At 30.1% G+C, this 14,281-nt stretch overlaps 1 protein-coding gene and 2 long non-coding RNA genes across 3 annotated transcripts; 1 reads left to right on the forward strand and 2 right to left on the reverse strand.

Annotated features, from left to right (window-relative positions):
- Window positions 1–4,588: 4,588 nt before the first annotated feature.
- LOC128194067 (uncharacterized) lies at window positions 4,589–5,847 on the reverse strand. The gene is made up of 2 exons (XR_008245352.1): window positions 5,787–5,847; window positions 4,589–4,829 (listed from the first exon to the last, which is right to left on the reverse strand). It is a non-coding gene; the product is annotated as an uncharacterized LOC128194067 (long non-coding RNA).
- Window positions 5,848–5,997: 150 nt separating this feature from the next.
- LOC128194955 (uncharacterized) lies at window positions 5,998–6,933 on the reverse strand. The gene is made up of 3 exons (XR_008246431.1): window positions 6,593–6,933; window positions 6,211–6,280; window positions 5,998–6,111 (listed from the first exon to the last, which is right to left on the reverse strand). It is a non-coding gene; the product is annotated as an uncharacterized LOC128194955 (long non-coding RNA).
- A 2,827-nt stretch (window positions 6,934–9,760) lies between these two features.
- On the forward strand, window positions 9,761–10,642 carry LOC108341593 (uncharacterized). Its single transcript, XM_017579260.2, has 2 exons — window positions 9,761–10,206; window positions 10,284–10,642. The coding sequence occupies exons 1-2, from the start codon at window positions 9,864–9,866 to the stop codon at window positions 10,430–10,432; spliced, it is 492 nt and encodes a 163-aa protein (XP_017434749.1). The 5' UTR covers window positions 9,761–9,863; the 3' UTR covers window positions 10,433–10,642.
- Window positions 10,643–14,281: the final 3,639 nt, after the last annotated feature.

The following is a 14,281-nucleotide window of genomic DNA, read 5'->3' on the forward strand; positions in this document are numbered from 1 at the left end:
TGTCATATTAAATAGATTTAAATCTTTAATATCTAGACTTGTCTTGCCTATTGATTTACGTAAGGTTTTCCATTTAATCCATGTTATTTTCCTCCCATTTACCTCCAATCCCAAAAAAAAATTCTTTTTATTCTCATGATATGCTCACTAACGTCGATAAATAAAAGAAAGACATATAGTAAAGAGATACAAGTGTAAGGACTGATCTAAGTAAGCACACTCTTCTCACAGAATGAAAATCTTCCCTTTCACCTAAATATTTTTTTCCTAATCTTATCCACTATTAATTCCCAAAACTATTTCTTGTCATTCAAAACATATAAGTTTGTGAGTATAAAGAAATTTGCGTGAAACATATGTGATTCATCAATTGACATAAAAATAACGTCAAATCAAAATCATCAATAAACAACAATTTATAGAAGTAATAATAAGAACAAAATATATATTATGATTGGATTGATGGTGAATTTTTTACTTCCAAATCAATTAACAAACATGAGGATCGATATATGTAATCATGTAACGTGTTCATTAAACAAAATAAGTGGCTTAAAATTTATCACAGAATAGAGCAAATGAGAAAATGGTTTCTTAATCATGAAATACGATCCTTGACCTATAGTTATTGACAATCTAAAATATCATTGCAAAACATGATATTAATAATCATTATAACAATTATTATCCTTAAAAAATACAACTTCTTTTAGTAATTAATTAACTTACACGTGTTGACATTGAATTTTAATTATAATTAAAAATATTGCAAATGCAAAAGTTTGGTATTATTACCCAATCGTGGATTTTTTACAAAAAAGCGTGGATTGTATAGTAAAAAATTATGGATTTTTTGAACAACAATTCCAAAAAATATATATTTAAATATTTAGAGTTATTAAAGTCGATTTTTTTTTTCAAATCAATATTATATCATAGTTAAACTTTAAAATATTTTTAAAGTTACTTTGCATAATTATATTTAAAATTTTCTTAAGTTATCATATTCGAGTTTTTTTATAGTTGAGATTACAAAATGATAAATCTGATTTCTCGTTTAAGATTAGTATTCAACAAAGTAAATATTTATTAACATAATTATAAAAACATTATATATACATCTAAATACTTTCCTCGAAATTTCTACGACCTTAAAATACAAGAGTGTTTTCTTACATTTTATATAGAAAATAATTTTCTGTAAGTTCTGAAATGAACATTGGAAGTTAAACCTTTCAATTATCATTCATGAGTTAACCTATTGGAATTTTTGGTGAACTTAGAATAAAAGGCCATAAAGGAGTGGCCCAGTAGAGGCAATTCAAGACAAAGGCAGCCCTCACCAAACAACACATCAGTTTTTTTCGAAGTACAAAATAAAAAGATAAAGAACTCTTGGCACAACAAAAAACAATAATATTAATTTTCTTATATTGGAAGAATGTGACACGTTCTTTTAATATTTAAATCATTCAGTTTTCTATAAAAAATATTTAATTTTTTATTTTTATGGCATTATTAAAAATATAACATTCCAAAAATATAGCTGCAAACTATATTCAAGAGTACTTACATTTACAATAAAAATAGAACAGTTACAGGAATTAAAGTTTAACTTACAGTTATCCTAAAATAACTATAAATTAAAAACTTTACAGAAACCTACACTGATACAACCCAAAAGGGCAGACCGATCGGTCATACAAAAAATGTATTAACCGAACGGTCCTATACTAAATACCAAAACAAAATCAAGACCGAACGGTCTTACTCTTAGCGGAGACCATCCTCTTCTTTTGCCAGCGCCTGCTCCAGAGAAGCTTCTACACCTTCTGCTCACACCCACAGAGTGATCATTGCAAGGACAAGGACAACTGAACGGACCACATGACAAGACAGGAAAGTAAGGGTAAGCTAGTGTAATTTAATTAACCATGTAAACATACATTTCATACAAACACATAAAACAATCATACTTTTACAGAAATCACACCAACATATTATAACCGACCACTTTCCCTTTGACTGTCCGGACTGTATGAATTATGTAGCTACGACGTTCTTGCACTCGTGAAAAGATAATCTAGAAAATCATCAGAATTACCATAGCTGGAAACCCAAGCCGCCACACGAGGTTAGCCCTTCATCCCTCACTGTAGCTGGAAACTCAAGTCTACACATGAGTTTAGTCCGATAGCTGGAACCCCAAGCTATACGTAACCAGGCCTCCTACTATTCTCACCACATGCGCCACTATTCTCTACTTGAGACTCGGTGACCATTAGAATGTCAGGATGAACGACACCTTAGTCTGACCATATTCATACTTTACAATTCCATAACCACTTCTGAGATATTCCTCCTTGTAACACTCGTTCATATCCATATAATACAAATCACATCATACTTCTTCATATCCATACTATTCCATTCATATCACATTTAAGTATAATCAAACTGATCAGTAAAACAACCAACATTCTTGAATACGACCGAACGGGAGAAACTTTCCCTACATACTAACATGACCGAAAGGTCATTTAAGAGTGAGACTCAAGCATGAGCCTAACACAGTTTTAGGGTCGAATACTAGAACAACCGAAAACTAGAGTTAAACTGAACGTTTTTTCCTTATGTCGAACACTATCGGCTTAGACCGAACACTCTGTGACTGGTGGAGACCGAACGGTTCATAACAGATAAGACTAAAGAAGTGGTCGTACACTATTTAGGACCGACCACTAAGAGAGACCGAAAGGTCGTTAACAGGTAAGGCACATCAGAGGCCGAACGTAGTTAAGACCGAACACAAATACCAAATCGAGTACCAGTGCAAGACCGAGCACTCTCCAGACCGAGTGTTCTCCAGACCGAGTGCTAGTACAAGACCGAGCACTACCGAGACCGAGTGTCAGTACCAATCTAACACTCTTCGAGAAACCGAACGATCATGAACTGGAGAGTCTCTAAAGAGGCTGACCTAGTTATGACCGAGAGCAGAACAAGGTCGAAAGGTCAATACTAACCATTCCAGCATTCTGCATAATTCTGCAGAATTATGAACAACACCCAACATGACTATTTCTAAATACTCTAGATAACTTCAAATCCTCAAAACTTGAATCATATATCAATTTACACCTAATCAGATATACTTAAACTTCAAAAACATCAAACTAAAGAGTTTCATGACAGATTTCACCTCAATTTACACAAAATAAGAACCCAAGGACCCAAAGTCAGATTTCTCACTTTTCATACCCTACAGAAGAACTTAAAGGCTCTAATAGGTCTAAATACACTTGCTCAAACTCTTCCCACTGACCAATTTCACTCTCAGCTCCAAACTCTCATTTTCACTTACTCACTTTCTCAAAACTAGAACTGACCGAACACTTATGCAGAGACTTCAACAAATTCACAGGTTCCATCATTCATCCATTCAACACAATTCAATCAAACATTCAATTCATATTCAAGCAACCATCCAGACAGTAATTTCATACATAGAAAAATCATAATTAAATAATCTAGCTTCCCTTACCTCTTGACCGGACCGAACAACGATTATTCTTTTCCAGACTTTGCTTCCTTCCTAGAAAATCCCAAGAACACCTATATTTCACCGATTTGTGAGGAAAGACCAACCCAAAATTACTAGAAAAGTGATCAGAACTAAGAAGAAGAAGCTGATGAACACATGCAACCAGAAACTTGGCTTGCATGTGCCCGAAAATAGAATTTCTAAGAAGAGGATGAACTTACTTGACCCTAAACTTGATTTTGATCGGTGGAAAAGAAGCTCTTGACTCACTACAAGAAAAAGTTGAATTACATACAACCAAAATCCGTATATAAGACCCAAAATCCGTATATAACACTTGGTTACATACGACTTATATACGGACAAAAATCCGTATATAAAATCATCATAGCTAAACTATATACGGATTTATCCGTATATAATTTATATACGGATAAATCCGTATATAATTTATATACGGATATATCCGTATATAATTTATATACGGATATATCCGTATGTAATTTATATACGGATATATCCGTATGTAATTTATATACGGATAAATCCGTATGTAATTTATATACGGATAAATCCGTATGTAATTTATATACGGATAAATCCGTATGTAATTTATATACGGATAAATTCGTATATAATATTTGTATATAATATATCAAAAAAATATTTTTTTTACATACGGATAAATCCGTATGTAACATACAATAGAGAAAAAAAAATTATTTGTAAAAATAAAAAGCTTTAAAACAAAGAAACTTACAATATAAATGGGTGATAATATAGTGATTAAAAAGTCTTGGTAAAAGTAAAAATTATAATTTAGTTGTTAGATATGTAAAAAATATCTCAATCATATTTTGTATAATTTAAGGACAAATTGATCTTCTTTGACATTACAACATAATTATTATTTTTTTACATATTAAATAACTAAATCAAGATGTACCAAGATGATTTGCCTTTATCATAAAACTACTACAAAATCATAAAATGAAGTGCAAGTGATGGCAAACTTGTATAAACTGACATAACATGGATGACATGTTAACATAATCATTTATTCATTACATGGATATCTCAAACCACTTTCATCTTCAGGAGTGAACAATTACACTCAAAATTTATGAACAAAAAAGAATGAGAACATTACATTTTTCTAACTAATTTATCTATACAAATATTCACAAACAGAATTGGAGTACTTGGCAACGGATCAAGCTGATACTCAGACTTCGTCAAAGTCACTGTTTTGGAATGTATTTCCTTCCACCTCATTGTCAAGTTTCTGCAACACAGTGAATTTTGTCATTGAAGACAATAATCCAAGTTAATGTATAAGTATGTCAAACCTATGCAAAAGAAACAAAAGCAACAAATCATATACCATAAAAAACCAATTCTTCCATTATTTTTTTCATCAGTCAAAGAGAATGGCTGGTGCAAATTAGGTTCTTTACTGACAAGTAACAATTAAGTTGCTTAGGAATTAAAGGAAACGTAGCTAGAATTATGCATTACACAAATGTGACGGGAATAAGTTCTATCACTTGAAATAATGACAGCAGACAAGACCTTACTAGTATTGCTTGACTCAGCTTTTTTCCTAGTTTTTCTTCTACTTAAAAAAATGGTGAAAAACTCTTCCGAATTAGGGAGTTGATGATAAAAGAAAGGCAGGGATAAAGTGGGTTTTAGACAAGAAAAGGAAAACTGACTGAAGTAGTTTTTAGAAATAAGTTGCACATTCTAGCCTCCTTTTTTCTCTCATTTAAAAATAATTGAAGCAATGTTGTATGGAGAAACAAAGCTGCAAAACGACTTTTACTTTGTTTTTAGAACTCTAGTATTTTGAAAAAAAAGTGAACCAAACAGAGAGGAAATCATTATCCTTTATTTTTCCATTTTGACCACAAAAAATAAATTTGATCACAGGACAACAACAGCTCAATTTCCTTTCAAACGTGAAAAGAAAGAGATGATGAGCTGAACTTATATTAACTCCTTAGCTTGTTCTTTTATCAAGAAAAAAAAATTCTAATGTAGTATTCATTCCATCATAGAAACAGTAATATAAGCAGCGGCAACAACAAGCATGTTTAGATACTATGGAAGGATTGAGGAACAAAAATACTAGAGGAAAAAGACAGTTGTGTTATTTGATTACAAGGAGTGCTATACAGATATATAATAGAGCTTATCGAAAAAATATATATAAATATATACTGAAGATTCATATACGTACTTTGGTAGGTATATCAGCTGGAAACAAATTTATAGCTGTTGCATTGAATTCAAATTCACTGGACGATAGAAATTTCACATCAGAAACATGCACAGAGCAAGAAGACCATTTTTGAAGGTAATCAACAAAAGTTATAGTAAAAAACAAGATGATGAATTTAATATACCCCCATATGATGCAAATATCTGATAAGCTTTCAGCGCTACTTTTCATTAGTGATGATAGTTGATAAATTACATCAAAAGAAACAAAAACTTTGAATCGACAATACCTTGTAGCTGTGATACGAGTCAACTGCAACATCCTCATTGCTTCTGTCTTCTACCTTTTTTGCATGTTAATTACTATATATCAATAATTATATAAATTTTGGAAAAGATCTTCAGTATAACCATAAGAGAAAATCAGAATCATATATATTTACCTGGATATTTGTGAGTGAAGGTATCCCAAATACTCGGTCCTCTACCACCCTCATTGGCTGCACCTTCATACTGCATACATACATAATCAAGCAGAGCAGTCAAGCAGAGTAGTCAAACAGAGTAGGATGTTGTTTGGTTCTGATTTGTGATGGAGAACCCTAGAAAAAGAGGGTCTTTTTTTTAAGTTTTTAAAATTGGGTCATTATAAACCCTACCCCGAAAGGCCAACTACATGTGTTGGCCTCCGATCTAGACAACAAAGCTCAAGCCCGCATAAATGCTTTCACGTGAGTGAATGAAAGAAAGAAAAGAAGAGAGGAATTAGGGTTTTCGGGTTTTATGAATTTAGGGATTTAATGATGAACGAAGAACATGACTTACCACATCAATGAACAATGAACAAACTCTGTGTGTCAAGAAGTAGGAAGAACGATCTTCATCAGCGAGAGCCCAAGCGATGAACACTGTGAGTGAACACGAACCAGCGGCAGTGAATGACAGACTGAGTTGAGAGTGAACGAGAATGGAGGCAACGGGAGGGGCTGAACTGAGAGTGAGCAAGAGGGAGTCAGACTTGGGCTTTGTATATCAGTGAGTGAGCTCGGAAGGCTTCGTATATCTCTAGAGAAGGTGCGACAATGACTGGTCTAGGGGACCACTGATGCGTCAAGAAAGGAGAAGAAACCTAGGGTTCGTACTTTGAGAGAACTTAGAGTAGTGACTAAGATTATTGATTAATTTTGAATGGAATTTGTAAAATTTTTAGATTTTATAAATTGAGGGAAAAGGGTGTCCATAAGAGAGGGAAAAAATGTAAAATTTTTAGATTTTGGAAAGTAGTGGGAAAAGGGTGACCGTAAAAGAGGGAAAAGAATTTTTAGATTTTATCTTTAATAATTATTATTTTTAATTACATACAGATTATACACCATTATATACGGATGTTGGTTTTTACAAATTTTCTCATTCTAACATGCTAAACTTTATATATGAATTTTATATACAGAAAAAATCCGTACATAAAGTCTGTATGTAATTCACTTTCCAAAATCTGTATATAAAATATGTATATAATACATATATTATATACGGATTAAAATCCGTATATAAATATCAGTAGATAACTTGCATTTTTTTTGTAGTGACTCCCAAATTTGCTTAAAGAGTGGCTGGTTGAAGAAAAGAATGAAAGAAGATGAAGAATTTCTAGAGAGAAGGAGGAGAAAAGATAGAAGTTTGAGTTTTAAAGAGATGCATATTTATGAGAAAATGAGATGAGTTGTGGTTTGAAAAATTCTATAAAATGCTCACTCTCTTGAATTTGAGACATTTGTCCCTCCAGGTGTCATTTTTAGGATTTTACATAAAGACATTAAATATCATTTATTGAAAATATATAACATGTTGATATTTACTTAAAAATTAAGAAAAGAAGAGAATGATATTTTACTAACGAGATAATATAAATGTTATACAAAATAAAATAAGGGAAATAAGTATAACTTTCTTCATACGTGTATTAGTATAAAAAAAGCACAAAAAGGAAAGTCTAAGGGCAGGAACCTACTAAGACCAACAAGACTGGCTATGCCCATAAGTATCCTATAACTCATGTACTAAAACAAAAGCTCAAGAAAATTACAATATTATTTTTAGGGTTAAATATATACATATATATATATATATATATATATATATATATATATATATATATATATATATATATATATATATATATATATATATATATATACATATATAGATATGTATATATAACTTTTATCTTGTTTCTAACTTGAATATATATTTACTTTTCATTTTACTTTGTGAAAATGATGTAAAATATTCTCTTTAGCAATAAGTAAGTAGTAATTATCACGTAACATGAATATATATAAAAGATAATAATATTTTAACAATATTTTTTCACTATATTTTATTATCATCTAGTGTTAACATGTTGTAAAAAAGTGATCAAAAGTATCTTTATCCGTGTATAAATTGTTAATGTTTCGGCCCCTTCCGTTACTACTTCGATCTATTTATTTAACCCAGCTTATTATTCTGAAGAAAACATCCAAAAACGAAGGCTTTCGCCCATTTCCAAGAACTTTCCCTCATCAATGATTTGAAACCACTGGCTCACCTTTAAATCACCATTTCTCATTTTTAAAATAATAATTCTGATTTTTCTTATTTCTACTTCTTTTACAAGATGAATATTTAAAATGAAGATTAAATGTATTTTATATTTTTGAGATATTCAATATATATAGGGGTGCGTTAATTTTTTTTTTCTTAAGATTTAATTAGAGATACTAATGATTAAATTATTTAATTATATAAGTTTTTTTTTAAGGTTCAAAGAATTTCAAATGAAAAGTTTTATATTAATTCTTTGAAATATGTTTCTATTTATACTGATAAATTGATATGTTCAAGAATATAAAAGAAGAAAGAAGAATATATTAAATTATACATTAATTTTATTGTATTAATGATGATAATTAAATATATAAATTTTGAATATATTATTTGACTCTTTTAAAATTATTAGGCAAAATATATATGTATTTTCATTTTATACCTTCTTATAAAACACTAGATATATAGAAAAAATATAATATTATTTATTTAAAATTATTACATGCGTTTGGTTGCTTAATATTATTCATGCTATTAAAAATATTTAACTTATATAAATTTAACTTTATCTTTTATTTTTAATTATTCTATTTATAACTTACAATAATTATTATTATTATTATTATTATTATTATTGATATTTTTATTTATTTTAGGAGAAATATCATATTATCAAGCTCATGCTCCAGATTATTATAATCTGGCGTACAAAAAAGATTGTTTTGTTGATATAGCTCCTCCATAATATTAACTGATGGAATTATATAGTTTTTTTTTAATGAAAGTATCACTAAAAGGTAGAATTAATATTTCACTAAAAGTATCCAAATAAATTAAAACTACTATTTTTTTTTCTTAGTTATATACTTTACATGTACGTAAAAATTGATATAACTTTTTTGCAAAATACATTTATTTTAAATTTATAAAACAAACAAAAACACTTAAAGCCAAGATTAAAAATAAAAAGACTATTCGACCAACTAATCACAGAATAAATAATAATTTAATAATTATACTTATATATCTCCACTTTATTTTCCTTTTTACTCCATCGTATTCTAATCTCTCTTGTTTTTCACAAATCAATTATCATGCGCGGTATTTATTTTTTTTCTAAATCTTTGTTTATTTATTTATTAATAACACTTCTGACAGCCTTTAGAAGTGTACATGAGTTATTTTCTCAAACTCATACAAGTTTCATAAAAATCCTTGGAATTAAACAGAAAATTGTAATTTAAAAATTATATTTATTGCAGAATGCAGAAGTAAGCCCTAGAAATAAAAAGACAAATCAAATCAGCATCCATGGAAGTACTTTCAGAGAAGTTAAAGCTGAGCACTTTCAGAGAAGCTTCTCTCATCAACCACCCTCCTTACTCCTTAAGCATCACTTTTGCTTCTCAAACTACGCACACATACATCTCTATCTCATGTGATGTGATCCATAAACAAAATTATCAAGGAGAAAAGAGGGAAAGCCAAAATACTTATCCTCATAAGCATGACTTCAGTGTCACCGGGTCATCGGAGAAAATTCTCCGGTAAGGACCCACCGAGTTCGCTGCGGTCGGAGAAACATTGGAGCGGCGTTCGCAGGTTCGCACTGACGCTGAAGGTTCCGTTGCATAACAGCGAGTCTTTTCACCGGCCATCAAAGGTGTTGCTGAACGTGAGCATCGAGAAGGGCGTGGGAGCGGTACAGGTGGTGATATCGCCTGAGGACACCGTGGCCGATCTGATAAAGGCGGCGTTGGCGTCTTACAAGAAGGAGAAGAGGAGGCCGTTATTGAAGAACAATGATCACAAGTGCTACGATCTTCACTACTCTTCTTTCGCCCTTCAAAGTAAGTAGTAACATTGGATCTTATCTTTTTCTTCCTACAATTCGTTTTAGTGATTGATGAATTATTTTGATGTACAGGTTTGAAGGCTGATGAAAAGCTAATGAATTTGGGATCAAGGAATTTTTTTCTATGCTCAAAGCCAACCTCTTCTTCTTGCTCTGAGAAAGAGAATATGGCAATTGATTCTGCATTTCCTTGGATGGTGTTCGTTCCTCTCCTGCTTTAGATTGGGATCGTACACAGGCATCCATGAACACCATATCTCAACAACGCCTTGCTTTTTTGTTCAATTACCTTTTGTTGTGTATGTATACTTCACAGCCATAATATAACTTTCTCAAGTTCTGAAACATATGCATAAGAAAACTGAGACACACTTTAAATGTAACGACTCTACCGTATGAATTGGATAATTGGATTATGCGTTTGAATGTCATTGTTATTTTCTGTTTTGCTTCATATTAGAATATATTTTTCATAAGATCATTCTATAATTTATTTATGTTTCGATAAAAGAGACATGATAGGTTGTCAATTGGTGTCAAAGTGAATCATCCTAACAAGTATTGGCTCACCTGTTAGATGTATGATATTCATATATCAATAATTGAAAAGCATTCACCTTCGTAATAAGAATAGTTCCCAAGAGCGAAAGCATCTTTAGTTCTATTTGGGTTTTCTCGTAACAAAGATAAAGGACATAAAATGATACCACGACCTTATATACGACGACCATGACGTTTTATATAACTAGTTACATCTTTTTAGTTTCAATAATTATAATTTGATTTCTTTAACAAATTAAAATTATTATTGGACTCAACAAAATATTTTTTTTATGACATATATATTTTTAACATATTTACTTATATCACTTTACAAAATTGACTAATAAAATACAATCACGTTTAATGATTCTTTATATATATATATATATATATATATATATATATATATATATATATATATATATATATATATATATAATCTAAATTGCTAACATCACCATCATGCAAGAGTTAAAAAAAGTCACCTCATTGTGATCCATGTTTTATGGACTCTAAATTTTGTAACTTGGATCCTTTTATCATACGTTGGTTGATAGGTTAGGTTAGTAATTTTTTTAAGAACATTTTATTTTTATAATATATTTTATAAATTTATTACAGTACAATAAAAATATATTGACTCAATTCAGTCTTAGTTTACTTTTTTTTATAGTAGTGAAATTAAAATGTTTATTTAATTCTTTAAATATTATTATAAAAATAATAGTTGGAAATTAAAATATCAATGTATATAACTTGACAAACGAATACATTAAACATTCAAATTATTCAAACACTATTGAATAACATTTTAGTAACTAAAAAAAATCAAACTGTGAATCTATATAATTAGAAGTAGTAAATAATTGTAATAAAAAAATTATAAAAATATATAAAAACTAATAAAGTATTGTGGTCAGTTGTTTACATATCAATCCACCTTTAACTCGGCCTGAATCCGTTTAACCTTTGGATAAAGTAAATAAGGTTCAGTTCAATCCACATTTAAAAAAAACTTAATATTAATCTCTATTTTTGTTGAGTTTTTTTAATTTAGTCCTAATATTATTTTTTTTTCAATCATATTCTAATTTTTTGTTAATTTTGTTAAATTTAGTCCTCTTATAATAGTGACATTTAAATAGTTAATAACATAATGTATAGGTTGGAAATTCATTTTACGTGGCCCATTTTATCTGACGTGACCCATTTTAAATAGTATGTGATTTCGTATTTTTAGTTTTAATTGAAAATAGAGGGAACTTGGTTTTAAGGTTTAGTATTTATGAATTGTAAGGAGTGGTTTGTTAACCTAAAAATGAGATTTTGTTCCATCCTCTAGGTAAAGAAGAAAACATAAGGGTTGCATTGGTAAGAAGAAAACATTAGGTCACTTCGGCTCCACACTTTCATCAGTGATGCATGCTTGAACCTAAGGGGCTAGTGGTCTTTATCCGTCATGGAGACAATATGGAAGTACTTTAATAAGAAGAAAATATTAGGTCACTTAGGCTCCACTGATACATGCTTTAGTAGTTCGTATTCGTCCTAGAGTCGAGATAAAAGTACACGTCATCATTCGTGTTGTAAATAAAATTATCCAATCTATCAAATTTATTATGAGATAATAGGTCGGGTTAAAGTAGTAGCCATTGTTGTCACCTCAAACCTAACCCGGGATGATTTCATAGTTGTTTATGCTCACCTTGGACATAATCCAGAAAATTTCAACAAAATACATGATCTAGAAATTTCCAACAAAATACATTAAAATTCAGATACATTATATATCACAAAAATAAACTTCCACCGAGAGTCATGGAGATCCTTTCCATTGTTGTAGTTAATGCCTCCTGTTTGTGATGTCAATATCTTTAAAATATCCACAATGATGGACCACAACTTCGAATCTGTCATCATACATCTTAAACACCAATATATATAGAACAATTTTGTCAAATATGACTATGTTTAAATTAATAGGAACCATTGAGACAAACATTCAAAAGTGCATAAAAAATAAGAAGAACGACAACCGATAATTGGCAACCGATAATCACACATATTTGTTCAGATATTGAGACAACAAAATAAAAAACTGCTCAATCCACAACATGAAAAAAGAAAATATCAACAAAATGCGACAACGACAAAACACAATGGAGAAACAAAACTCTAAACGATACACAACATAGTGAAACTGAAACTCACCTCTTTGATGCTCAATTACTTCAATGGTCACTGAACATGCCCAATTGCAGGAAACGATGCTAAATTTAGGAGAGAATGCTAGTCCAATTGCAATGTTCTCCAATATAACAAGCGCCAAATTTGCAACCTTCACCAACATAAAAAATCCCAATATCAGAATTACCAATTATACCATAATTCTTATCTCAGTTTTTTCATTTAAAAATAATAAACAAAATAAAAAACTTAATTAAATGTGACCACCTTATATACTCTTAACTAGGGATGACAATTTACTCGCGGACACGGATATCCGCGGGTAAAATCCGCGGCGGGTAGTAACTATCCGTGGATATTTACTACCCGCGGGTAACGGGTAGCGGGTATTTTAATACCCGCTTCTAAACGGGTCGGGTACGGGTAGTATACTACCCGTCCCGTGGATACTCGTTACCCGCAAAAAATTAAAAAAAAATAATTTATATATTTTTTAATTAAATTTAATTAAAAGTAAAATAAAATAATATTTTATTAATTTAAATTTAATTAAAATTAAATTTTAATTTACATTTAATTTAATTTATATTATATATATATATATATATATATATTTGTATTTTTATTTAAATTTAATTTTTAAAATGTATTAAATAATTTTTTTTTTATTTTTTACGGGTATCCGCAGGTACCCGCGAGTTTTACAATATCCGCAGGTATTTTTTAAACAGGTACCCGGTGGGTAGCGAGTCGGGTAACGAGTACGATTTTATCCGGCGGGTCGGATTGCGGGTAGGCACTACCCGTACCCGACCCGACCCGTTGTCATCCCTACTCTTAACTATTTAAACAACATTACAAAATATAACTGAATTAATAAAATTAGGATTTAATTAAAAAATAAAATAATACTATGACATAATTAAAAAAATTCAACAAAAATAGGATCTAAATTAGTATCTAAACCTTAAAAAACTGGAAATTTTCCCTACAACCTGAAATTTAATATTATATACTAATATTAAAAATTAGTGTATATATATATATATATTATTAAATTATATTCTAGTTCCCGTAAATTATTATAAGTTTTTGACTCTTCCAAAATTTTCAATCAACTTCTATTGCACACACTTAACAAATTACAATTGATCACTTTGAATTAGATAAAATTCTCAATCATGAATCAATAAAACAATGCAACTTGTTACACTCTGCACCTTTTAGAAAACTCGTACCAAAAGCTAACATTTGATTTATTGGTTAAAAGCAACCCTAGTTTCTTATAAAGAGTTGGTTAGTTGTATCAACGATATAAGAACCTTGTTCCACTTCCCATC

Source organism: Vigna angularis, chromosome 1 (assembly GCF_016808095.1).
Source record: "Vigna angularis cultivar LongXiaoDou No.4 chromosome 1, ASM1680809v1, whole genome shotgun sequence".
Lineage (NCBI taxonomy): Eukaryota > Viridiplantae > Streptophyta > Magnoliopsida > Fabales > Fabaceae > Vigna > Vigna angularis.